A 27,216-nucleotide genomic window follows, 5' to 3' on the forward strand; every position below is an offset into this window, starting at 1 on the left:
TGCTCCTGAATGACTACTGGGTAAATAATGAAATGAAGGCAGAAATAAAGATGTTCTTTTCTTTTTTGTTTTTGTTTTTTTTTTGTTTTTTTTTTTGAGACAGGGTCTTGCTCTGTCGTCCAGGCTGGAGTTCAATGGCTCAATCTCGGCTCACTGCAACCACTGCCTCCTGACTTCAAACGATACTCCTGCCTCAGCCTCCCAGGTAGCCGGGATTACAGGTACCCGCCACCATGCCCGGCTAATTTTTCTATTTTTAGTAGAGATGGGGTTTCACCGTGTTGGCCAGGAATTGAAACCAATGAGAACAAAGACACAACACACCAGCATCTCTGGGACACATTCAAAGCAGTGTGTAGAGGGAAATTTATAGCACTAAATGCCCACAAGAGAAAGCAGGAAAGATGTAAAATTGACACTCTAACATCACAATTAAAAGAACTAGAAAAGCAAGAGCAAACACATTCAAAAGCTAGCAGAAGGCAAGAAATAACTAAAATCAGAGCAGAACTGAAGGAAATAGAGACACAAAAAACCCTTCAAAAAATCAATGAATCCAGGAGCTGGTTTTTTGAAAAGATCAACAAACTTGATAGACTGCTAGCAAGACTAATAAAGAAGAAAAGAGAGAAGAGTCAAATAGACACAATAAAAAATGATAAAGGGGATATCACCACTGATGCCACAGAAATACAAACTACCATCACAGAATACTATAAACACCTCTACGCAAATAAACTCGAAAATCTAGAAGAAATGGATAAATTCCTCGACCCATACATCTTCCCAAGACTAAACCAGGAAGAAGTTTAATCTCTGAATGGACCAATAACAGGCTCTGAAAATGAGGCAATAATCAGTAGCTTACCAACCAAAAAAAGTCCAGGACCAGATGGATTCACAGCCGAATTCTACCAGAGGTACAAAAGGAGCTGGTACCATTCCTTCTGAAAGTATTCCAATCAATAGAAAAAGAAGGAATCCTCCCTAACTCATTTTATGAGGCCAGCATCATCCTGATACCAAAGCCTGGCAGAGACACAACAAAAAAGGAGAATTTTAGACCAATATCCTTGATGAACATTAATGCAAAAATCCTCAATAAGATACTGGCAAACCGAATCCAGCAGCACATCAAAAAGCTTATCCACTATGATCAAGTGGGCTTCATCCCTGGGATGCAAGGCTGGTTCAACCTACACAAATCAATAAATGTAATCCAACATATAAACAGAACCAAAGACAAAAACCACATGATTATCTCAATAGATGCAGAAAAGGCCTTTGACAAAATTCAACAACTCTTCATGCTAAAAACTCTCAATAAATTAGGTACTGATGGGACGTACCTCAAAATAATAAGAGCTATATACGACAAACCCACAGCCAATATCATACTGAATGGGCAAAAACTGGAAGCATTCCCTCTGAAAACTGGCACAAGACAGGGATGCCCTCTCTCACTACTCCTATTCAACATAGTGTTGGAAGTTCTGGCCAGGGCAATCAGACAGCAGAAGGAAATAAAGGGTATTCAAGTAGGAAAAGCAGAAGTCAAATTGTCCCTGTTTGCAGATGGCATGGTTGTGTATCTAGAAAACCCCATCATCTCAGCCCAAAATCTCCTCAAGCTGATAAGCAACTTCAGCAAAGTCTCAGAATACAAAATCAATGTACAAAAATCACAAGCATTCTTATACACCAATAACAGACAAACAGAGAGCCAAATCATGAGTGAACTCCCATTCACAATTGCTTCAAAGAGAATAAAATACCTAGGAATCCAATTTACAAGGGATGTGAAGGACCTATTCAAGGAGAACTACAAACCACTGCTCAACAAAATAAAAGAGGACACAAACAAATGGAAGAACATTCCATGTTCATGGATAGGAAGAATCAAAATCATGAAAATGGCCATACTGCCCAAGGTAATTTATAGATTCAATGCCATCCCCATCAAGCTACCAATAACTTTCTTCACAGAATTGGAAAAAACTACTTTAAAGTTTCTATGGAACCAAAAAAGAGCCTGCATTGCCATGTCAATCCTAAGCCAAAAGAACAAAGCTGGAGGCATCACGCTACCTGACTTCAAACTACACTACAAGTCTACAGTAACCAAAACAGCGTGGTACTGGTACCAAAACAGAGATATAGACCAATGGAACAGAACAGAGCCCTCAGAAATAATGCTGCATATCTACAACTATCTGATCTTTGACAAATCTGACAAAAATAAGCAATGGGGAAAGGATTCCCTATTTAATAAATGGTGCTGGGAAAACTGGCTAGCCATATGTAGAAAGCTGAAATTGGATCCCTTCCTTACACCTTATACAAAAATTAATTCAACATGGATTAAAGACTTAAATGTTAGACCTAAAACCATAAAAACCCTAGAAGAAAACCTAGGCAATACCATGCAGGACATAGGCACGGGCAAGGTCTTCATGTCTAAAACACCAAAAGCAATGGCAACAAAAGCCAAAATTGACAAATGGGATCTAATTAAACTAAAGAGCTTCTGCACAGCAAAAGAAACTACCATCAGAGTGAACAGGCAACCTACAGACTGGGAGAAAATTTTTGCAACCTACTCATCTAACAAAGGGCTAATATCCAGAATCTACAATGAACTCAAACAAATTTACAAGAAAAAAACAAACAACCCCATCAAAAAGTGGGCAAAGGACATGAACAGACACTTCTCAAAAGAAGACATTTATGCTGCCAAAAAACACATGAAAAAATGCTCATCATCACTGGCCATCAGAGAAATGCAAATCAAAACCACAATGAGATACCATCTCACACCAGTTAGAATGGCAATCATTAAAAAGTCAGGAAACAACAGGTGCTGGAGAGGATGTGGAGAAATAGGAACACTTTTACACTGTTGGTGGGACTGTAAACTAGTTCAACCATTGTGGAAGTCAGTGTGGCGATTCCTCAGGGATCTAGAACTAGAAATACCATTTGACCCAGCCATCCCATTACTGGGTATATACCCAAAGGTCTATAAATCATGCTGCTATAAAGACACATGCACATGTATGTTTATTGCGGCACTATTCACAATAGCAAAGAGTTGGAACCAACCCAAATGTCCAACAACGATAGACTGGATTAAGAAAATGTGGCACATATACACCATGGAATACTATGCAGCCATAAAAAATGATGAGTTCGTGTCCTTTGTAGGGACATGGATGAAACTGGAAAACATCATTCTCAGTAAACTATCGCAAGGACAAAAAACCAAACACCGCATGTTCTCATTCATAGCTTGGAACTGAACAATGAGAACACATGACATAGGAAGGGGAACATCACATTCCGGGGACTGTTGTGGGGTGGGGGTAGGGGGGAGGGACAGCATTAGGAGATATACCTAATGCTAAATGACGAGTTAATGGGTGCAGGAAAGCAACATGGCACATGGATACATATGTAACAAACCTGCACATTGTGCACATGTACCCTAAAACCTAAAGTATAATAAAAAAATAAAATAAACTTTAGAATAATTGAATTCAGCAAAGTTGCAAGATACAAGTCAACATACAAAAGTTCATTGCATTTCTGTACACTAAAAATGAGCAATCTGCAAAGGACAGTAAGAAAACAATTTCATTTACAATAGCATCAAAAAGAATAAAATACTTTGGAATAAACCTAACCAAGGAGGTAAAAGACTTAAAACTAGAAAACACTGCTGATAGGTATTAAAGACACAAATAAATTGAAAGACATCCAATATTCATGGATTGGAATACTTCATGTTGTTAAAATGTCAGTATTGCCCAAGGTAATCTACCAATTCAGTGCAATCCCTATCAAAATCCCAATGGCATCTTTGGAAATATAGAAAAATCCATTTAAAAATTCGTATGGAATCACAAGGGATGCTGAATAGCCAGAACAATCTTGAAAAGGGAAAAAGAGGTCTTTCTGATTCAAAACATATTACAAGGCTACAGTAATCTAAACATTAGTACTGGCATAAACACAGACATAGACTAACAAAAATGAACAGAATTGAGAGCCCAGATATAAACCATTAACCATATGGTCAAGCAATTTTTGACAGATGTCAACACCATTCAATGCAAAAGGAACTATCTCTTCAACAAACATTGCTGAGAAACTGGATATCCCCATGCAAAAGAGCGAGTTGGACCCTTTTGTTACACCATAAACAAAAATTAACTCAAAATGAATTAAAGAAACAAAAGTATAAAACTGCTAGAAGAAAACATTAGAGAAAAGCTTCCTGATATTGGATATGACAATGATTTCTTGTATGTGATACCAAAAACATAGGCAACAAAAGCAAAACAGACAAATGGGACTGCAAATGGGGCTTAATCCAACTTAAAAACTTTTATGCATTAAAGGACACAATAAAGTACCAATAAAGTGAACAGACAGCCTAAGGAATGGGAGACAATATTTGCAAATCTGACAAAGCATTAATATCTAGACTACATACAGAGCTCCTACAACTTAAGAACAAAAACAACCTAATTAAAAATGGGCAAGGGGGCTGAGCGCCATGGCTCATGCCTGTAATGCCAGCACTTTGGGAGGCAGGATTACAGGCATGAGCCACCACAGGAAGTGGGAAGATTGCTTGAGCCCAGGAGTTCAAGACCAGCCTGGGCAACCTAGTGAAAGCCCCTCTCTACAATAATGTTTTTTTAAATGAGTCATGAATTGTGGCACACACCTGTAGTCCCAGCTACTCAGAGGGGTGAGGTGGGAGGATCACTTGAGCCTGAGAGGTTAAGACTTTAGTGAGCCATGATTGTGATACTGCACTCCAGCCAGGGCAACAGAGTGAGACTCTGTCTCAAAGCAAAAAAGGACAAGTGTCTTGAATCCACATTTCTTCAATGAAGGTATACAAATGCCCAACAAGCATATAAAAAGATGCTCAGTATCACTTATTAGAGAAATGCAAATCAAAACCATAAGGTAGCATGTCACATTCATTAGGATGACTAGTTTTTTAAAAAAAAAACAGAAAATAACAAGTTTGTCAAGGATTTGGAGAAATTAGAATCTTTGTGCAATGTTGGTGGGATTGTAAAATGGTGAACCACAATGAAACAGTATGGTGTTTCCTCAAAAATTTAAAGATAGATCCACTGTATGATATGACAATCCCCCTTCTGAGTATATGTCCAAAAGCACTGATAGCAGGGTCTCAGAGATATCTGCACATCCATGTTCATAGCAGCATTATTCACAATAGCCAGGAGGTGGAAGCAACCCAAATGTCAATAGATAGAGAATGGAAAAACAAAGCATGGTATATACATACAACAGCTTACTATTCAGTCTTAAAAAGGAAGAAATCTTGTCACATACTACAACACGGATAAACCTTGAGGACATTATGCTAAGTGAAATAAGCCAGTGACAAAAACACGAATACTGTATGATACTACTTACACAAGATCTAAAGTTATCAAATTCATAGAAACAGAAAATAAAATGTTGGTTATCGAACTGGGAGAGGGGCAAATGGGGAATGGTACAATGGGTGCAGTTTCAGTTTTGCAAGACAAAACAGTTATGGAGATTTGCTTCACAACAATGTGAATATACTTAACACTATTGAACTGTATGCTTTAAAATGTTTAAGATGGTAAAAATTATGTTTTGCCATACACGGTGGTCCTAAGAGTTTTTTTTTTTTTTTGGTTTTTAATAAGGTTTATGTTTCTTACAAAAAATATATTTTTCACAGCTTTGTTATGTTTCAAACAATATTTTTAAACAATGCCCTATCAAATGCCCAATATCTCTCTATACACTTCTGTACATCTCTAAGATATGGGAGTATATATCTCCCTATAAAGTTTAAAATGCTAATTGAAAGCAAATATTGGGAGATATTTTCCTTTTCAAGTTATGTGCTATATGTGAAAGAGTAAAATCACTTCTTGCAATATTCCAAGATAAAATATTCCAGTAATTGGCTAACAAAAACAAAAAAATTGTATAAATAATATGCTGGTTAAAAACACTATACATAAGCAAGATATAAATGAATTTTTTTAAATCTTTACTTGAAAACATTCACTATTCTGTTATCAAACTGCTGAAGTAAGTATAAGAATGACAGAAGTCATAGGGAACTAGGACAACAAGATTTTCAAATTGACAGAATAAAGAAAAAAGTTCCACTGGGATATGTGAAAGTTGTTCTGTGATCTTACTTATAAGGGAGTTAGCAGAAATTGTATTTAATATTTCACTCATATATTAATCATTTTTAACAGAACTCCTGGGGCCCTTGGACAGAGGGGATATGCTAAATGAAGCTTTTATTGGCCTGTCTTTAGCACCTCAACAGGAAGACTCATTTCCAGATAACCTCCCTCCCTCTTGCCCAACCCACAGACATATTGTACAACAAAGAATACTGAATGGCTCTTCTAACAGGTAAGAAATGTTGAACTGAGGAAACTGCTCCATAAAGTATTTAGTATTACCTGTTCAAATGCCAACTAATAGCAAAGCAAGAATATTTCAAACTGTCAAGGAGAAAAATTTGCATTTCTCATGGCTCAGACTTTGCAGTAGTTTGGTTATTCAGAGCAGGCATAATGAATGGCAGAAGTGAATGTAAAAATAATATTGCTACAATAAATGTTATTCTGGGCCAAAATGAAATTACTATAACATATTGAATTGTTTGTATTCTGCTGTTAAATTCTAGGATTGTTAGACTACCTTTAATAAATATTTATTCTTAGAATATGTAGTTTGAATTATAATTTATATAATATTTATTTAATGCAAGTTTACCATTAGTTTTTGAAATCTGATAAATGATAGTTTAAATATCTGGTATCTGTCCAGTTTGCTACATGGGTTATTGAGAAGATAAAGAATAAATATGAAATTTTAAAAACAAACAAAAGTAATAATGTTAAAGTGATAATTATAGTATTAATTATGATAATGATTCTCTCAAGCAAGGGTCAGCAAGCTTTTTGTGTAAAGGGCTAGAGAGCAAATATTTTAGGCTTTGCAGGCCAGACAAACTTTTGCAACTACTCAATCCTGCTGTTACACTAAAAAAGTGGCCACAGACAATATATAAATGAATGAGAATGGCAGTGTTACGATAAAACTTTATAAAAATAGGCAGTGGGTCAGATCTGTTCCCTGGTTTATGCATAACATTCCTGCTTTTGAGGATCCTATTTTCAGTAATTGTAAGGAGGCCACATTAAAAAATACGTATATATCAATTATACCTACCCACCTATAATACCCTCAAGAAAAATCTCTCAAACTGTACACTTTAACAGCAAATAAAGAAGGGGAGGACTTCCAAATATGAAAGAGTTTATTTGGATATCAGCAAATCCTCTCTCCAAGAAACAAATATAAAACTAGACAAAAGCCATCATTTCTGGACTTTGGAAATCAAACAAAGGCAAACAACAAATTGAGAAGCATTTATTCATGAAAAATTGCTGAACTTCTAGTAATAAAGTAGAAGTCTCTTATTTTCTTGCCTGAAGCTGCTTCCATCCTCCTGCCCATCCCCAAACTAGTTCTACCAGGGTAGGACTGGCTTTGAAAACCAACAGCTGACTTGAGCTGAGGGTGGGAAAACTGCCTAGCAGCATTGTCTAATAAAAGTAGCAAACTATTGTCAGTAAAATTGACAAACTTGATAGGAAATGCCAGTTCTGCTCACCTCATTAGGGCAAGTGGCAGAATAGCAAACTAGCCAAAAATTCAACAGGGAGAGCCTGGAAATGAGAAAAACAAAGAGGGGCTAATTAAGCTCTCCACAAATTCTTTTTTTTTTTTTTTTTTTTTTTTTTTTGAGACAGAGTTTCACTCTAGTCGCTCAGGCTGGAGTGCAATGGCACGACCTCAGCTCACTGCAACCCCCACTTCCTGGGTTCACGTGACTCTCCTGCTTCACCCTCCATAGTAGCTAGGATTACAGGTGCCCACCACTGTGCCCTGCTAATTTTTTTTTTTATTTTTAGTAGAGACAGGGTTTCACCATGTTGGCCAGGCTGGTCTCAAACTCCTGACCTCAGGTGATCCACCCGCCTCAGCCTCCCAAAGTGCTAGGATTACAGGCATGAGCCACCACACCCAGCACACAAATTCTTGATGGGATCGTATAACCTCTCATTTTTTGGCTTTCTCTTGTCTAGTATTTTCCTCCTTATGCTTCTTTCTTCCTTCACACCCAAATGCCAAAAGTGCCCCTCTCTTTCTGCCTTTTCCCTGAGAAGCTATCCTTTTTGAAAACTCCCTCTTCTGATTGCATGGTACTTTATAGTGTCTTCTCTGTAGTCCATGCTCTGATGTACCAGAATATCAGGAGCTAGAGAGATCATGCATTGGCATTTGTTTTTTCCATTTTAGTTACAATTATTTTGAAGTTTGGACATTCTCTGTCTTCAAGTCATGCTAAGAACATGATTGTCATGTAGTTTCATTTTTCCTTGTATAATGTTCTGTATTGTTTATAAAAGAAGTATTGAGAGCTAGAACATAGGCGACTGCTGTTACCTCCAGCTACCTAGAAGACCTACCTCTTTATTATTATTATTATTTTTTGGTGTGGGGGGCGGCATCTCACTCTGTCACACAAGCTGGAGTGCAGTGGTGTGATCATGGCTTACTGCAGCCTTGACCTCCCAGGCTCAGGTGATTCTCCCACCTCAGCCTCCCAAGCAACTGCAACTACAGGCACATGCCACCATGCGGGGCTAATTTTTGTATTTTTTTTTTGTAGAAACAGGATTTCACCATGTTGCCCAGGCACGTCTCAGACTCCTGGGCTCAAGTGATCCTTTTGCCTTGGCCTTTCAAAGTGCTGGGATTACAAGCGTGAGCCACCACATCTGGATACTTCTTTAGAAACAATTTTACTGAGATATAACTTATATATACCATAAAATTCACCCATTGTAAGTATACAAGTCAATGATATTTGGTAAATTTATAAAGCTGTATGACCATCACCACAGTTTAGGTTTAGAGCACTTCCATCACCCCCAAATAGTTCCCTTATGCCCAATTTCCACTCTCCTAACCCAGCCTGAGGCAAACATTGCTCTGCTTTCTGTCTCTAGAGAAATTTTATATAAATGAAATCATAATCTGGACATTTCATATAAATGAAGTCATACAATATATTGTCTTTTGTATCCGGCTTCTTTCACTTAGCATTATATTACTGAGGCTCATGTAATGTGTAGTTTATTCCTTCTTAATTGCTGAATAGTATTCTATTACATGAATATGCCATATTTTGCTTATCCACTCACCAGCTGATGGTATCTGGGTTATTTCCATTTTGGGACAATTATGAATAACGTTGCTGTAAACATTCACATTTAAGTTTCTAAGTGGACATATATTTTCATTTCCCTTGGGCAGATATCTAGGAATTGAATTGCTGGGTCTTATTCTAAGTTTATATTTAATTCGCTAGTTTTAAGAAACTGCCAAATTGTTTTCCAAAGTGCTATAATATTTTACATACCCCCGGCAACATATAAGGGTTCCAGTTTCTCAGTATCCTCACCAATATTTAATATTGTCAATGTTTTTTTATTATAACTATCCTGTTGGGCGAAGAATGGTATCTAACTGTAGCTTTAATTTGCATTTCCCTAACAACTAATGAGGTTGAACATTTCTTATTTGCTCATTAGCATTCTTTGTTGTTATAGCTATTCAAATTTGTTTCCATTCTTTAGTTGTCTTGTTATTGAATTGTAAGATACTTTTATATATTCTGAATACAAGTTCCTTATTAAATACCTGATGTGCAAGTATTTTCTCCCGGTCTGTGGTTTGCCATTTCATTTTCCAGTAGTGTCCTTTGAAGTGCAAAAGTTTCCAAATTTTGGTGAAGCCAAGGATAGCAATTTTTTCTTTTTTTGATTGTCTTTTATGTGTTGTACTAAAATTTCTTTCTAATCTGAACATGTGGATATTTTCTCATGTTTTCTTTTAGAAGTTTTATAGTTCCAGCTCTTAAAGTCCATTTTGAGTTAATTTTTATGTAGGATGTGAATAAGAGTCTAAGGTCATTATTTAGTACATAGAAATACGTTTCCCCAGTATTTTTTTTGAGGAAAAAAAAACTCATTTTCCCCACTGAATTGCCTTTACACCTTCATCAAAAATCAACTGACTATAGGTGTTAAGTGTTTATTTCTGGATTTGTCATTCTGCTCCATTGATCTATGTGTCTATTCATATGCTAACAAGTGCCTAGACTTTGCTCTACTGAGGACCCCACTGAACTAGGATCTCACAAAACATAGCCAGTACCACAAAAATAAGCAGGAAAAAGATGAACAGTTTCATACAAAGTTACGTCAAAGTAACAGAAAATGAAAACCACACACATCAATTAAGGAAAATTCTCCTCCCCCAAAACAATTATGATGTCAAAGAAAACTGTACAACAACATACCAGGCAGAATTAGATACATTGGAATAAGCAACTGGGTATATTGAAACCCACTCTGAATTATAAAGACAAAATGAAACCAGGCACGGTGGCTCATGCCTGTAATACCAGCACTTTGGGAGGCTGAGGCAGATCACCTGAGGTCAGGAGTTCAAGACTAGCCTGGCCAACATGGTGAAACCCCATCTCTACTAAAAATATAAAAATTAGCCTGGCGTGATGGCACATGTCTGTAATCCCAGCTCCTTGGGAGGCTGAGGCAGGGGAATTGCTTGAACCCAGGAGGCGGAGGTTGCAGTGAGCTGAGATTGCACCATTGCACTCCAGCCTGGGTGACAGAGTGAGACTCCATCTCAAAGAAAGAAAAAGAAAAAAATGGAAAATACAAATGGACAAGAGAGAAGGAGAGAGGGATGGAAGAAGATACCAAGAAAATTGGCCAGGTGTGGTGGCTTGCACCTGTAATCCAAACACTTTGGGAGGCCAAGGTAGGAGGATCCCTTGAGCCCAGGGACTCAAGACCAGCCTGGGCAACATAGCAAGACCTCATCTGTACTGGAAAAAAAAAAAAAATTAGCCTGGCATGTTGGTCCACGCCTGCAGCAGTCCCAGCTACCTGGGAGACTGAGGTAGGAGGATCGCTTGGGGCCCTAAACATTAAGGCTTCAATGAGTCCTGATTATGCCACTGCACTCCAGCCTGGGTAGCAGAGTGATAGAGTCTCAAAAAAAAAAAAAAGTCCACTGAAACAAATAAATGAAAAATAAAAGCATAATATTATCCAAAAATGAAAAAAAGGTTACAGGGTACCCCGTTGAGAATAAACTCATAATAAAACTTAACTAAAAACATTGAAAATGGTGGAAAAGAAAAGAAAATGAGAAGTAAAAAAGTCAAAGAAAAAGTAATGGAATGGGAGATAAGACAAAGAAGCAACAGCATTTGTATAATTGGATTCCTTGAAAAAGAAAAAATAAAACAATGTAACAGAATACTTGAAACTAAAAATCCAAGAAAATGTTGCAAAATGTATTCATGTACTTTTGCTTATGTAAGTTATTTGATCTTTTTACCAGAAGGCCCTAAACATTTTTTTAATTAATCATTGAAATATAAGAGTATAGCTAGAATATTTCTTGGAGCTGATTGTTCTGATATAATTTTTCTCAGACGCCCAAAGTGCACTTTCAGGAAAAAAGTATCGAACTTTTCAAACAAGTATCAAACTTTTCAAAAAAATAAAATGTAAGGCAAGGCAAAAGCAGAACTACAGTTTTCAAAAACTCAGTGACTGAAAGTGTGAACCAAGGATAGTATAGTCATCCATGATCTCCTTCAAGTATGAACACTAAAAGTAACAGTTTTCAGTATAGGAAATTCTGTACCTATGAACCCTTCCTGAGGAATACTAGAGGAAGAGTTTCATCTAACCATGAAATGAGTAACAAATTGTCAGTACAAGGACTGACTGTATTTTAATAAATATAAATGTAAGCAGAAGATAAAAGGAGTGGAAGACCCATATACAAATACTGTATGTTAAGTAGAAGTAATACAGCTTTAGGAAATGGGAGTGGAACAAAGAGTGAAAGAGTAAGATAGAATAAGCTCACTGATTGTTGTATAGCCAATAGTTGAGAGTTAAAAGAGACAATAAAATCTCATATGCCACATAATAAAAGGTTAAGTAGGAAAAGAAGAGACTAAAGGCATTAGAAAAGATACAAGTACAAAGGTAACCACTAGAACGAAACCACTAGCCTTACTAACTACCATTTACTTTTTATTTTTTAAGAGATGGAGTCTCACTGTGTTGCCCAGGCTGGAGTGCAATGGTTATTCACCAGGCACAATCCCACTACTGATTGATCCACTCCTTTCCAGCCTGGCCCAGTTTACCCCACCTTAGGCAACCTAGTGGTCCTCAGCTCCCAGGAGGTCACCATGTTGATGCCAAACTTAATGTGGTACCCAATGGTCATTTTGCAGCCCAGAACTCCTGGGCTCAAGTGATAAATAACTGAGAAGAAAGGAAACACACACCTCAGAGAGAAACATAGCAAATATATCAAAATTCACAAAATTGTAAAATATCAGTAAAAGAGTTGAAACCTAGCATATCAGTCATATCAATTAATGTAAATGGACTCACCTCACCTATTAAAAGAAAACGATTTTCAGTTTACTCATAAAGCAAGATCCAGCTATGTACTGTAAGAAAGACATACATCTAAATAAAATGATTCAGAAAGAGTAAAAATAAAGGAATGGGGAAAGATATTCAGGCAAATGAAAATAATAAGAAACCAATAGTAACCATACTAATTACAGAATTCAAGCCCCAAAGCATAAAATCCAACAAAGAAAAAAAATTAATGCAAATTTCACAAAGATAAAACACTTAAGAATATTTGTACAACAAATAATATAGAAGCCACCTTTATAAAGGAAAATATAAAAGATGCAAGGAGATATAGAGAGATATGAATAATAAGAGATTTTAACTTACTATTCCCTTTTTTTTTTTTTTTTGGCAGGGTCTCACTCTTGCCCAGCCTAGAGTGCAGTGGCGTGATCATGGCTCACCACGGTCTTGACCTCCTGGGCTCAGGTGATCCACCTCAGCCTCCTGGGTGGCTGGGACAACAGGCATGTGTCACCACATGCAGCTAATTTTTTGTATTTTTTGTAGAGATGGGGTTTTGCCATGTTGCCCAGGCTAGTCTTGAACTTCTGGGCTCAAGTGATCCACCTGCCTTGGCCTCCCAAAGTGCTGGGATTATAGGCGTGAGCCACCACACCCAGCCTAACTCACTATGCTCACTACAGAATAGATCAAGTAGGCAAAAAGTAACAAGAAATAATACCTAAACATAATAATGTAGATATTATGAATATTCATCAAATTCTATTCCTTGATAAAAGAAAATAAGTTTTCTTCCTAAGAATTCATGGACTATTTAAAAAAAGGTATGTTACTTGCCAAAATATATCATTAAATTTCACTAAATATTACAAACACTTTCCAATCACAATGTAATACAACCAGCAATGTTTAACAAGAACCAACATGCCCTTCCTTGTGGAAATTTTAAAACCTTGTATTAAACAATTTTTGGATGAAAGAAGAAATACAACATGAAATTTCTAAGAAGTAATTATAATAAAACACTACATATCAGAATATATGGGATGTATTTAAGTAATAATCAGAGGAAAATTGATACCACTAAGCACTTTTACCAGAAAAAAATGAAAAAAGGGAACAATTCTAACTCAAAAGCTTTAAAAAATAACAAGAAACTATACCAAAATAAAGCACAAGGAAAGAAATAATAAAGATAAAACCAGAAATTAATGAGGCAGAGCAGGGATTGGCAAACTTTTTTCCTAAATGGCTTCAGTGTAAATATTTTAGGCTTATGGACCATATGTTCTCTGCTGCAACTATTTAACTCTGTTGTAGCATGAAAACAGTCATAGACAATACATAAGTGAACGGATGTGGCTGTGGTCCAGTAAAACTTTATTTACATGGAACTGCAGAACTTTATGTTAAGTGAAATAAGCCAGGCACAGAATGACAAACTTCACATGTTCTCACTCATTTGTGGGAAGCTAAAAATTAAAACAATTGAACTCATAGAGATAGTGAATATAATAATGGTTACCAGAGGCTGTGAAAGGTAATTGATGGCAGCGGGGATGGTTAATGGGTACAAAAATACAGTCAGATAGAATGAATGAGATCTAGTATTTGATAGCACAACAGGGTAATTACAGTCAACAGTAATTTATTGTATATTTTAATAAAAATAAATAAATGAGTATAATTGGAATGTTTGTAACACAAGGAAATGAAAAATGCTTTAGGTGATGGACACCTCATTTACCCTGATGTGCTTATTACACATTGTTTACCTATATTAAAATATCTCATGTACAGCCAGGCACAGTGGCTAATGCCTGTAATCCCAGCATTTAGGGAGGCTGAGGCAGGCAGATCACTTGAGGCCAGGAGTTCGAGACCAGCTCGGCAAACATGGCAAAACCCTGTCTCTACTGAAAATACAAAACAAGTAGCCAGGCGTGGTGGAACACGCCTCAGGAAGGTGAAGCATGAGAATCGCTGAAACCTGGGAGGCAGAAGTTTCAGTGAGCTGATCACGCCCGTGCACTCCAGCCTGCATGACAGAGCAAGACCCTGTCTCAAATTTCATGTACCCCATAAATATATACACCTACTATGTATCCAACAAATTAAAAATTAGCCAGGCACGGTGGCTCGTGCCTGTAATCCCAGCACTTTGGGAGGCCGAAGCAGGCGAATCACGGGGTCAGGGGTTTGAGACCAGCCTGGCCAACATGGTGAAACCCGTCTCTACTAAAAATACAAAAATTAGCCAGGTGTGGTGGCACGCACCTGTAGTCCCAGCTACTTGGGAGGCTGAGGCAGGAGAATTGCTTGGACCCGAGAGGCGGAGGTTGCGCTGAGGCTAGACTGCGCCATTGCACACCAGCCTGGATGACTGGGCTTGACTCCGTTTCAAAATAAAAAAATTAAAATTAAAATTAAAAAAAGAAATTTCCAAAGCAAAAAACAAAACAAACAAAAAACTTTATTTACCAAAACAGGCAACCAGTCCATAAGCCATAGATTACTGATACCTCAGGTAGAAGACAAAAAACAAAACAAAACAAACAAAAAACTGTAGATGTAATTATCAAATCCAAATGTTTTTGAAACAACAAAATAGACCAACTTGATCAAAAAAAGAGAGAGAAAACACAAACATACAAAATTAAGAAATGGCAGAGGGAGGAAGGGAGAAATTAACCATTTAAACAAGAGAGGGTTTTTTCTTTTTAATCATAAGAGCCTACTTTGCAAATTTCTATGCAAATGAATTTGAAAACTTAGAAAACAATAGATAATATACTAGATAAATACAGATTGCCAAAAGTGTCCACCATTGAATTTAGAAATCTGAAGCACACCAATTTTCATAAAAGAAATAGACAAGATTATTAAGAAATTATTACCCTGTAAAAGAGCAAAAGGCCCAGATGACCAGGTAGAATTCTACCAAACCTTCAAAGATCAGATATTCCCAATGCTCTATAAATTATTCCAAAGCATTGAAAATAAAGAAAAACTTTTCCACAGAAAAATGACAAGCCAATATCATTCATGTAAAATATTAGTGAAAAAAACCAACACTTGGACCCACCCTGAAAATACAAGGTTGTTTTAGTGTTACCAAATCCATTAATATCATATACCATATTAATAGATCTAAGGTTGATAAAAATCATACAATTATTTATATAGATGTTGAAAATGCCTTTGACGAAATTCAGCTCCCAGTCCTGATGAAAACACAACAGGAATTGAGGGACACTCACTTTACATAAGAAAAACAATATATTTTTTTAATTCTCTTTTAAAGTTTCTCACTTTGTCTCTTACATACTGTCATATATCTTAAAAGATTTGAAAGTGATTATTTTTAAATTCATTCCTCCAATCTCTTCCTTTTAATTGGAGAGTTTAATCCATTTATTATTAGTGTAATTACTAAATAAGTCAGGATTTACATCAGTCATTTTGCTGTCATATTCTACATTCCTTGTAGCTATTCCTCTATTCCTCACTTATTGCCTTCTCTTGTGTTAAGCAGGTATTTTAATACCCTTGTAATTTCTTTGGAGGCTTTTTCTCTTGTGGTTCACCTGATGATTATAAATCTTAATTTATAACAACTTAGTTTGTTTTAATATCAATTTAACAACAATAGTATATAAAAACTTTGCTCCTGTATTGCTCCATTCCTCTCTCTTGCTCCTTTGTGTTATTATAAATTACATCTTTATACATACACATTTGTGTGTAACAAAGCCTTAAACATTATATTGGTCTGTCCTCACATTCTTATAAAGAAATACCTGAGACTGGGTAATTTATAAAGAAAAGAGGTTTAATTGGCTCACTCTTCCTCAGGCTGTACAGGAAGCATAATGCTAGCATCTGCTCAGTTTCTGGGGAGGCCTCAGGAAACTTACAATCATGGCAGAAGGCAAAGGGGGAGCCAGCACTTCACATGGTCAGAGCAGGAGGAATAGAGGGGTCTGGGGGGGAGGTGTCACACACTTTTAAACCACCAGATCTCATGAGAACTTACTTGCTATCACAAGAACAAGGGGACAGTGCTAAGCCATTCATGAGAAACCACTCCCACGATCCAATCACCTCCCACCAGGTCCGACCTCCAACTCTGGGGATTACAATTTGACATATCTAATGTCAAGTTTGATTTGGTGAGGACACAGATCTAAACCATGTCAGACAGTGTATAAACAAAATGAATGATCCTAGGACTAAATTAAAAATAATTAGATTAGGTACAGCCCTAAATTAGTTCTTATATTTCAAATAAGTCAACTTCTCTGGTTGCCTCAATTTTCTCATTTGTATTAGATTATCCTTTCCAAGGTCTAAAATTATTTATTGTAGAACAAATAAACCTTGTATTTGCAGTAAATATATCTACTTTGATATTTACAGCTAGAAATTAACTACAATACTGGTTGGTTTCCTGCTATTATAATGAACCAGTATTGAATTCATACATAAGAAACTCCAAATGAAATACTATCTTGTTAAAAGTTGTTAAATTTTGGCGTGATTTTATTTGATTCATGTCTAAGCAGTTTTCCTTTAAGTTGGAACAAACCAAAAATACTCATCTATTCAGAATCCTGGTGTGTGCCTATAAACAATATAATGGATGAAAATTTTCAGTGTTTACAAAACAAAGAAATTGTCAACAGAATGCCTGGCAGTAGACTTACCAGAAAAAAAAAAATTACAGCCTATAATTCATGAAGATTGGCTCAAAACAAACTGTCCCTGCCAACAGAAAATCTGACAATTATTCTGTTGTCTAATTTGGCTCAGCCTAACTTGACCTTGTTTATTCATCTCAGTCTTTTAATTCTTGTTAACTTGGCATGAGAGGAGAACATATGGCATATGTCTAGGAAGTCCATTTCTGTATCTTAAACTGAAATAAATGTAGAATATACTAAGCATTTCCAGTGTGTTGAGCTCTTAAGGTAGCTTTAATGTATATTACATAAAACTGTAAGTTCATATTGTGCCCACCAGGTGCTTTATGTTTGCTGCCTATAAAACCAGAAACTCACTAGAGACATCCTTTTCTAAGCCTTGGTATATGATTAAATGTGGCTAATTTTAAACATCTTTCCAAAGAAGATAAACAATCTTAAGCTCTTTTAAAACATAAAAATGAAAGGGTATAATCAATTTGGCAATCTAAAGATGTTTACACGTTTTCACTGACTCTATAGCTATTTTTAAGAAAACTGATAATGTGAGAAAGACAATGGGAGTTGAAGAACAAAAAGATTTCCATTTTTTCTCCAGCTTAATCTGGCCTATTTTCTTAGTTTCTTTTTCTGATCCACTAAAGCTTATTGAGAAGGAGAAGTTATATTTTATTGTGGCTTTAATATGTCTCAAGAAAAGCTGGAAGGAAATGAGCTGCTTTATAGATTCACAGCTCTTTTATGGAACTGCAGTTAGTTCTCCAGTATCAGAACTAGACAAATGAAAACCTTAGAAAATCTAAGGCACCAAAATTTATGTATTTTAAGAGTGTTTTCACTTGGAATGTTTCATTTTCTTTTTAGTTACTAAGTCAAATGAGGTATAATTTCATGTATAAAGCCTTATCTATATTACATATTTTGAAATCCTTAACCTTTATTAGTGGACTTCATGTGACATTTACTATTTGCATAGTACTTTTATCCCACAAAGCTCAGAGCATTCAAACTTCATAAGTTGCATTCAAAGATATAATTTTTTAACTATAGGGGTTCCTAATTACCCAAATATTCATTATCTGAGACCCTGTAGTTATAAGTTTACATAGAACAATAGTCCTTATAACATGAAATGTTTAACAATAAGTTAACTACTTGTAAACTCAGTCCTCTCCCCATTCAAATATCCCTCCCCAGTGAAGACTAGCATTTATCTCCACCTATGAAATATTAGTTTATCAGTATTTTCACCGATTGTCAGCTCTTTAAATACCCAACACAGCAATACAAACATATTTCAAAACAACTAAAAATCTTGCAAAAACAATATTTCATGAAGTCAATGAAAGAGATGTTACAGAAATGTTCAGATCTCATGTAAAACTACTGATAAATCAGGAAAAGGAACTTAGACCAATTAAAAAGAGAAATTCAAGAAGAATAATAAAACTGCAAATGAATTTATCAAAGTATTAATAGAATCCCTCAGAAAAATGATTAAGTCCTTGAATATTTTTTGAAAAAAATGGCCCTCTTTCTGAACTTGTATGCTGTGCAAGTCGAATATGAAGTTAAATATGCCATATCATACTGTAAGACAATTTGGTCAGAAAAAGTAGAACCATTCCCCACTCTCCAAATCAAACTGACTGACTTTGTTCCATCTAAGAATTTATGCACAGATGGCTGGGCACAATAGCTCATGCCAGTAATCCCAGCATTTTGGGAGGCTGAGGCACGTGGATCACTTGAGATCAGGAGTTCAAGACCAGCCTGGCCGACATGGTGAAATCCCATCTCTACTAAAAATAAAAATACAAAAATTAACCGGGTGTGGTGGCACACGCCTGTAGTCCCAGCTACTCGGGAGGCTGAGGCAGGAGAATCGCCTGAACACAGGAGGTTGCAGTGAATCGAGATCGTGCCACTGCACTCCAGCCTAAGCAACAGAGCAAGACTCCATGTCGAAAAAAAGAAAAAAATGAATTTATGAACAGCTGAAATTATAACATATATTTTATTAATACAAGTAAAATAAGCTTATCTATATATTTTTACCTCTTATTTTTAGTCAAATTATATTGTCACCATTTACTATGATTTTCAACCCCATTTTAAATTGATTCACTTTAAGGGGCTTTTTTGTTTTACTTTCTGAAAGCAGTTATTCTCAGATATGGACCTCCTGCAGCTTTGTTAGTGCATAATGAAATATTGAAATGTGTGTTTCAAAATCATGAAACATTGCCATTGCAGAACAGCCAGAAATGTCCTTTTCACTATTTCTTTGGGTCTATTTATTATCTCTGTGCCATATTCTTTGAGTCTAGGTTCACATACCTTTCTGTGTCAAGAGGGAGTGACAAAAAGGTTAAGAAATTCAAACTTTCAGAGAGGGAATTATGGAAAGTGAAAAGCACATAAGGAATATGGCACCATTTATATATACATGCAAAAATTATAACTAAATAATAGATGCTTTTGTCTTTGCTGTTTCCTGCACAACTGAAAACAGAGCTAGACAAGGGTACTGAACTGCCTTCTGCAGATATGGCAGAGGCCCAGAAAATTCCTTAAGTATGCCCTGACACACTCTCACACTGTCATGTAATACTTTCCTTACAGACCATAGCTATTAACTATGGTTCAAGGTACATCAAGCTTTGTATGCTTCTTCCCACAGATACACTGCATATCTGGAACAAGGGAGAAGAGCACATGTCATCTGCAAATCCCTTATATTTATACATTTTTATTATTTTGTTTTCTTACTTATGGTCCTATAAGCAAATTTGGGGAAATTGTTGCTTTGTGTCCCAAGTAATGCATAGTAGATGGTGCTGTGGGCTTCCTATTACATCACAACATGAGGATTATAATGTCTTTTAGTGAAGCAAGACTGATTAATGGAATTCTCCATTATAAACTTCCCCAGCAACCTTTCAGTTGATGTTTTTGAAATCACTGATGAACATTGCCTAGATTATTTTATTAGGGGTTGTGAAATGATGATTTTCTAATTTTGTAGCTCCTTCTGCATTTATAAGTTTGAGTACTTCTATACATAATAAAAGTTTCATTATCAACTATTCAGTTACCTCGAAAGGAAGAGTAAATGCTTGATAACTTCCCTAGATTTAACAGTTTTTAGGATAATAAATTAACCCAGCAAGCCCCAGTAGTGGCCACTGTTTGGGTAGTAGGGGAGCGGAGGTTCATATGGATTTTTAAATATCATTTGATGTGTTTTAATGAATTGTGGTCAATGTTCTTTGTGATGGTCAAATTTGTAAATTAGTATCAATCTTTCAGAAACTAATTTTAGCAACATATAACAAAAGCCTAAAAATGCCATAACTTTAAATTTCATTTTTGTAATATAAACATAAAAATGTTAATCACATTGTTATTATATAAGTGAATGACCTAAAAATATATATGTGGAATTAATGACTAAATTACAGTATATCTAAATAACAGATACTATATACTCACTTAAAAATCATGATTATCAGGTTCTGGTTCCAGGTAAGATGGAGTAAGCATATTCCTCCTGTCTTACCCATTGAATGCAGCTAAAAATCCTAGGTAGAATATATTGGAGCAGCTGTTTGGGGAGTCTGAAAAGTAAATAATACAGAAGGAATGAGGAAGAAGACAAGAACTTGAGGTGCCTCTGAACCTATGGCAAGTTTACTAGTGTGTTTTCCTTTAGTTCACCACCACTTGGGCCTAGTCAAGTGCAACCATGGAGGTACATGGAAGCGTAAGGTAACTAAAGATGCAGCTTCCTGGATCCAGAAAGCACCAAAGGAGACTGCAGACATGAAAGCTTGTGAAAACAACCCCATTAAATTGTTTATAAACTCCAGGGCTTACCCCAAGGTATGCATGTGTGGATCTGATTCTAACCAGTATATAAAAGACTTTGATATCTAAACTGATGGATAAACTATCACCCAGCTTATATATTTGCTGCTGGATGGTACAGACACTGACAGCACTGCAAATATCACCAAACAGCATGACAAACAGCCCTGCAAAGAAGCTTTGAAAAGTAAACTGACATACCATAGCTCACAGAGGAACACTGTAACTTGAAGCCTAAACATAATAAGATAATTGCTTGCTAAAACAAAAATAACATTCATCACAGAATTTTAACAAGATCAAGTCTTAAAATATTCAAAATGTCCAGGATACCAAAAATTACTTGATATATAAAGCGGCAGGAAAATCTCAACTCACGTGAGAAAAGATTATCAAAAGACAATAACGCTGAGATGACAAATGTTGGAATTATCTGACAAACTTTAAGGAGCTCCAACAATCATTAAAATTACTGAAACAAGCCAGGCATGGTGGCATGCACCTGTAGTCCCAGCTACTTGGGAGACTGAGGCAGGAAAATCACTTGAGCCCAGGAGTTGGAGGGTAGCCTAGGCAACTAGTGACACCTCATCTCTTTAAAAAAGCAACAAACAAAAAAAAACCCAAGTATCAAAAAGAAATAGAAGGTATAAAGAAGAAACAAATAAAGAATTCAAAAGCAAATTAACCAAAAAAAAAAAAAAAAGTTTTTTTTTGAGACAGGGTCTCATTCTGTCTCACAGGCTAGATTGCAATGGTGCAATCATAGCTCACTGCAGCCTTAGCCTCCTGGGCTCAAGCGATCCTCCTGCCTCAGCCACCCAAGGATCTGGGACTACAGGTGCATGCCACCACACCCTGCTAATTTTTGCTTTTTTTTTTTTTTTTTGGTAGAGATGAGTTTTTACCATGTTACCCAGCCTGGTCTCGAACTCCTGAACTCAAATGATCCAACCACCTCAGCCTGCCAGAGTGCTGGGATTACAGGCGTGAGCCACCGCGCCTGGCCCCCACAAAATTTTTTAACTCATTGATAGGTTTGATAATAGCAGAATAGGGATAACAAAGGAAAATCAATGAACTTGAAGACAGATCAATCGAAAGTATCCAGTGAACAACAAAGAAAACATATTTTTTAAAGAAATGAACCGAGGGACCTGTGAGGCAATGCCAAAAGGTCTAACATTCATGACATTAGAGCCCTAGAAGGAGAGGATAAAGAATGCAATGCTGAAAAAAATATATATACAAAGAATACCTGAAAACTTCAAATTTGGTAAAGGAAAACTTAGTAAATATGTTTCCAGTAGATTTGTTATTAAAGAATTACTAAAAGAAGTTCTTGAGACATAAGGTAAATGATACCAGAGGGAAACTTGGGACACCAGGAAAGAAGGAAAAGATGATAAAAGAGTCAATTTATCAAGAAAGCGTAACAATTCTAAATGTGTTTGCATCTGACAAGAGAATGTCATAATATATAAGAAAAAATGATAGAGATCACAATGAGAACAGACAAATCTACATTTGCATTTGGAGACTGCATCAGTCCTTTCTCAACAACTGATAGAACTAGGGACAGAAAATCATTCCACCCAACAACAGTAGAACACACATCCTTTTGCAGTGCATGTGAACTTACCAAAACAGACCATATCCTGGGTCATAAAACAAACCTAGAAGAATACACAAAGTATGTCCTCTGACCATAATGGGAATAGATTAGAAATAAATAACAGAAAGAAATAGAGAAAATTCTCCAAACACTTAGAAATTAAGAAACTTCTAAATAATCCCTAGGTCAAAGAGGCAGTCTTAACGAAGTCAGAAAAGATTATAAACTGAAAAAAAAAATCACAGCTTAAAATAAGAATTTTATTCAATTAAATGCTTACATTAGAAAAGAAGAAATGCCTCAGTCAACAATCTAAGCTTCCATCTAAAGAGACTAAAGGAAGAAAAGCAAAGTAAACTCAAAGGAAGCAGAAGAAAGGAAATAATAAAGAGCATATATCATTGAAGTTGAAAACAGAAAAATTAATGAAGTCAAAAGCCTGTTTGAAAAGATCAACAAAACTGATAAAACTCTAGTCAGACAAAGAGAAAAAGAAGACATAGATTATTGATATCAGGAACGAAAGAGGGTATATTATCTTAAACTTTACCGACATTAAGTAGATAAAAAATAACGTCATGAACTACTGTATGCAAATAAGTTTAACAACATAGTTTGAATGGAATAATTCCTTGAAAGCCACAAAAACCAAACTGGCAGAAAATGAAAGAGATCATCTGAATCCTATGGCTATTAAAGGAATTAAATTTGTAGTTTAAAACAAAACAAAAAACTCTGTAAAAGATATCTCCAGGTCCTGATGGTTTCACTGGTGAATTCGTTGAGAGAAGAATATACTAGCAATTGTGCACATTTCTTTCAGAAAATATAAGATGATAATTCAACACATCCCAGCTCATTTTCTGAGGCTACTACCCAAAGACAATACAAAAAAAGATATCAAGCAGTGCCATGGAATTTTTTAAAAAAAAACAAAACAAAACAAAAAGTACAAAAAAACTATAGACTACTATGTCTCTCATACATATAGAAGTAAAAATCCTCAACAAGGATTAAGAATTTAGTAATATATAAAAATAATAATATAGCAGAATTAAGTGGGATTTACCTTGGGAATGCACAGCTTATTCAATATTCAAAAATTAATGTAATCCACAGTTTTAACAATATAAGAAAAATCAACTGATCAAATCAACTGGTACAAAAAACATGTCTGACAAAATTCCATACCCATTCATGATTTAAAAAAAAAAAAAAAAAAAAGCCCAGAAAACTAGGAGTAGAAAGGGGCTTCCTCAAACTATAGAGAGTTTCTACCAAGAAGGAAAAAAAGAATACTACAGCTATTATACTACTTGATAGAGAAAGACTGAATGTTTTCCTCCTAAGATTGGAAACATGGTAAAAATGTCCACTTTTACCACTCTTATGGGACACTGTATGAAAGAAGAAATGAAACCATCCCTTTTTGCAGACAAAATGGTTCCTACAACTAATAAGTGCATCTAGCAAGGTCACCAGATATATGGTCAACACATAAAAATCAATTGTATTTCTTTTTTTTGAGACAGAGTCTCACTCTGTCACCCAGGCTAGAGTGCAATGGCACGACCTCGGCTCACTGCAATCTCCACCTCCTTGGTTCAAGCAATTCCCCTGCCTCAGCCTCCCTAGTAGCTGGGATTAGAGGCGCATGCCACCACGCCCAGCTAATTTGTTTGTATTTTTAGTAGAGATAGAGTTTTACCATGTTGACCAGACTGGTCTCGAACTCCTGACCTCAGGCAATCTGCCTGCCTCGGACTCCCAAAGTGCTGGGATTACAGGCATGAGCCACCACCCCCGGCCCAATTGTATTTCTATATACTAGTAATGTACAGTTGAAAACCAAAAAAGCTTTTTAAATTACAGTAGCTCCAAAATAAATGAAATACTAGTTATAAGTCTAACAAAACATTCCACCTGTATGCTAAAAACTTAAGAAGATTAAAATAAATGAGCCAGGCATGGTGGCTCATGCTTGTAATCCCAACACTTTGGGAGGCCTAGGCGGGCAGATCACCTGAGGTCAGGAGTTCGAGACCAGCCTGGGCAATATGGTGAAACCCCGTCTCTATTAAAAATAAAAAAAAAAAATTAGCCGGGTATGGTGGCACGAGCCTGTAGTCCCAGCTACTCAGGAGGCTGAGGCAGGAGAATCGCTGGAATCCAGGGGGTGGAGGTTGCAGTGAGCCAAGATCCCACCACTGCACTCCAGCCTGAGCAACAAAGCGAGACTCTGTCAAATAAATAAGTAAACAAATAAATAGAGAGACATGTTTACGGTTTGAAGACTCAATATAGTAAAGATGTCAGCTGTCTCCTGACTGATCTAAAGATTTCTGATTAATCTAAAGATCTGATAAAATTCTGATCAAAATCCCAGAAGGAGTTTTTAAAGATATCAACAAGCTGATTCTAAAATTTATAAAAAGAGACAAAGAAGCTAGAATAACAAAAAACATTTTGAAAAAGGAAAATAATGTTGGAAGAATCATACATGATCTTAGGACTTTTGCTAAAGCAGGGGTTGACAAACATTTTCTGTGAAGGGCCATTTAGTAAAGATTTTTGGTTTTGCAGGTCACATAGTCTGTCACAGCTACTTAACTGTCATCATAGCAAGGAAGCAGCCATAGATAATATAAAATGAATGTATTCCAATAAAACTTTATTTACTAAAATATGTATGAACTGGATTTCGCCTAGGGACTGTGGTTTGCCATCCCCAAAGCTATAACTAATCAAGAAATTGTGGTATTAGTAAAAGGACAGACACACAGATTAATGAAACAGAACATATAACCCAGAAATAGACCCATATAAATCTGCCCAGCTGATTTTTGACAAAAGTACAAAGGTAATTCAATGGAGAAAGGATAGTTTTTCAACAAATGGTATTGGCACAATATACATGTATGCACACACAGACACACAAAGAATCTCAAACTAAACCTCACACATTACTCTCAAAAATTAAAAATAAATCATAGATCTAAATATAAAATGTAAAACTAGAAGAAAGCATAGGAGGAAATATGTGTGACCTGGGATTAACAAAGAATTCTCCAACTAGACACCAAAAGCATGATCCATTTTTTAAAAATTGGTAACTTCATCAACTGTTGTTCCTCAAAAGGCACTGTTAGGAGCCTGAAAAGATAAGCTACATGATGGGAGCAAATATTTGCAAGTCACATATCCAGCAAAGGAGTTGTATCCAGAATATATACAGAACTCTCAAAGCTCAACAGTAAGAAAACAAATAGCCCAATTACAGTGGTCAAAAGACTTGGACGGACATTTCAATAAGGAGATATATGGATAGCAAACAAATACATTTAATATCATTGGTTATTTGGGAAATTGAAATTAAAACCATGATGAGATACCTCTGTACACCTATTAGAATGTCAGTAATTTTTTTTTTTTTTTTTTTTTTTTGAGACGGAGTCTCGCTCTGTCACCCAGGCTGGAGTGCAGTGGCAAGATCTCGGCTCACTGCAAGCTCCGCCTCCCGGGTTCATGCCATTCTCCTGCCTCAGCCTCCCGAGTAGCTGGGACTACAGGCGCCTGCCACCACGCCTGGCTAATTTTTTGTATTGCCTAGGTTTTCTTGTAGGATTTTAATGGTTTTAGGTCTAACATTTAAGTCTTTAATCCATCTTGAATTAATTTTTGTATAAGGTGTAAGGAAGGGATCCAGTTTCAGCTTTCTACATATGGCTAGCCAGTTTTCCCAGCACCATTTATTAAATAGGGAATCCTTTCCCCATTTCTTGTTTTTGTCAGGTTTGTCAAATATCAGATAGTTGTAGATATGCGGCATCATTTCTGAGGACTCTGTTCTGTTCCATTGATCTATGTCTCTGTTGTGGTACCAGTACCATGCTGTCTTGGTTACTGTAGCCTTGTAGTATAGTTTGAAGTCAGGTAGCGTGATGCCTCCAGCTTTGTTCTTTTGGCTTAGGATTGACTTGGCAATGCGGGCTCTTTTTTGGTTCCATATGAACTTTAAAGTGGTTTTTTTCCAATTCTGTGAAGAAAGTCATTGGTAGCTTGATGGGGATGGCACTGAATCTGTAAATTACCTTGGGCAGTATGGCCATTTTCACGATATTGATTCTTCCAACCCATGAGCATGGAATGTTCTTCCATTTGTTTGTATCCTCTTTTATTTCATTGAGCAGTGGTTTGTAGTTCTCCTTGAAGAGGTCCTTTACATCCCTTGTAAGTTGGATTCCTAGGTATTTTATTCTCTTTGAAGCAATTGTGAATGGGAGTTCACTCATGATTTGGCTCTCTGTTTGTCTGTGACTGGTGTTCAAGAATGCTTGTGATTTTTGTACATTGATTTTGTATCCTGAGACTTTGCTGAAGTTGCTAATCAGCTTAAGGAGAT

General features: G+C 36.2%; 1 protein-coding gene across 2 annotated transcripts in view; it reads left to right on the forward strand.

Annotated features, from left to right (window-relative positions):
- WDPCP (WD repeat containing planar cell polarity effector) overlaps nt 1–27,216 on the forward strand; it is a 496,574-nt gene that overhangs the window by 413,306 nt on the left and 56,052 nt on the right. For both annotated transcript variants that reach the window (XM_032178078.2, XM_032178079.2), the window contains exon 15: nt 6,294–6,456. In XM_032178078.2, coding sequence (XP_032033969.1) covers nt 6,294–6,456 — 163 coding nt within the window. The remainder of the gene's footprint in view (nt 1–6,293; nt 6,457–27,216) is intronic.

The sequence above is a fragment of the Hylobates moloch genome, unplaced genomic scaffold (assembly GCF_009828535.3).
Source record: "Hylobates moloch isolate HMO894 unplaced genomic scaffold, HMol_V3 SCAFFOLD_15, whole genome shotgun sequence".
Classification (NCBI taxonomy): domain Eukaryota; kingdom Metazoa; phylum Chordata; class Mammalia; order Primates; family Hylobatidae; genus Hylobates; species Hylobates moloch.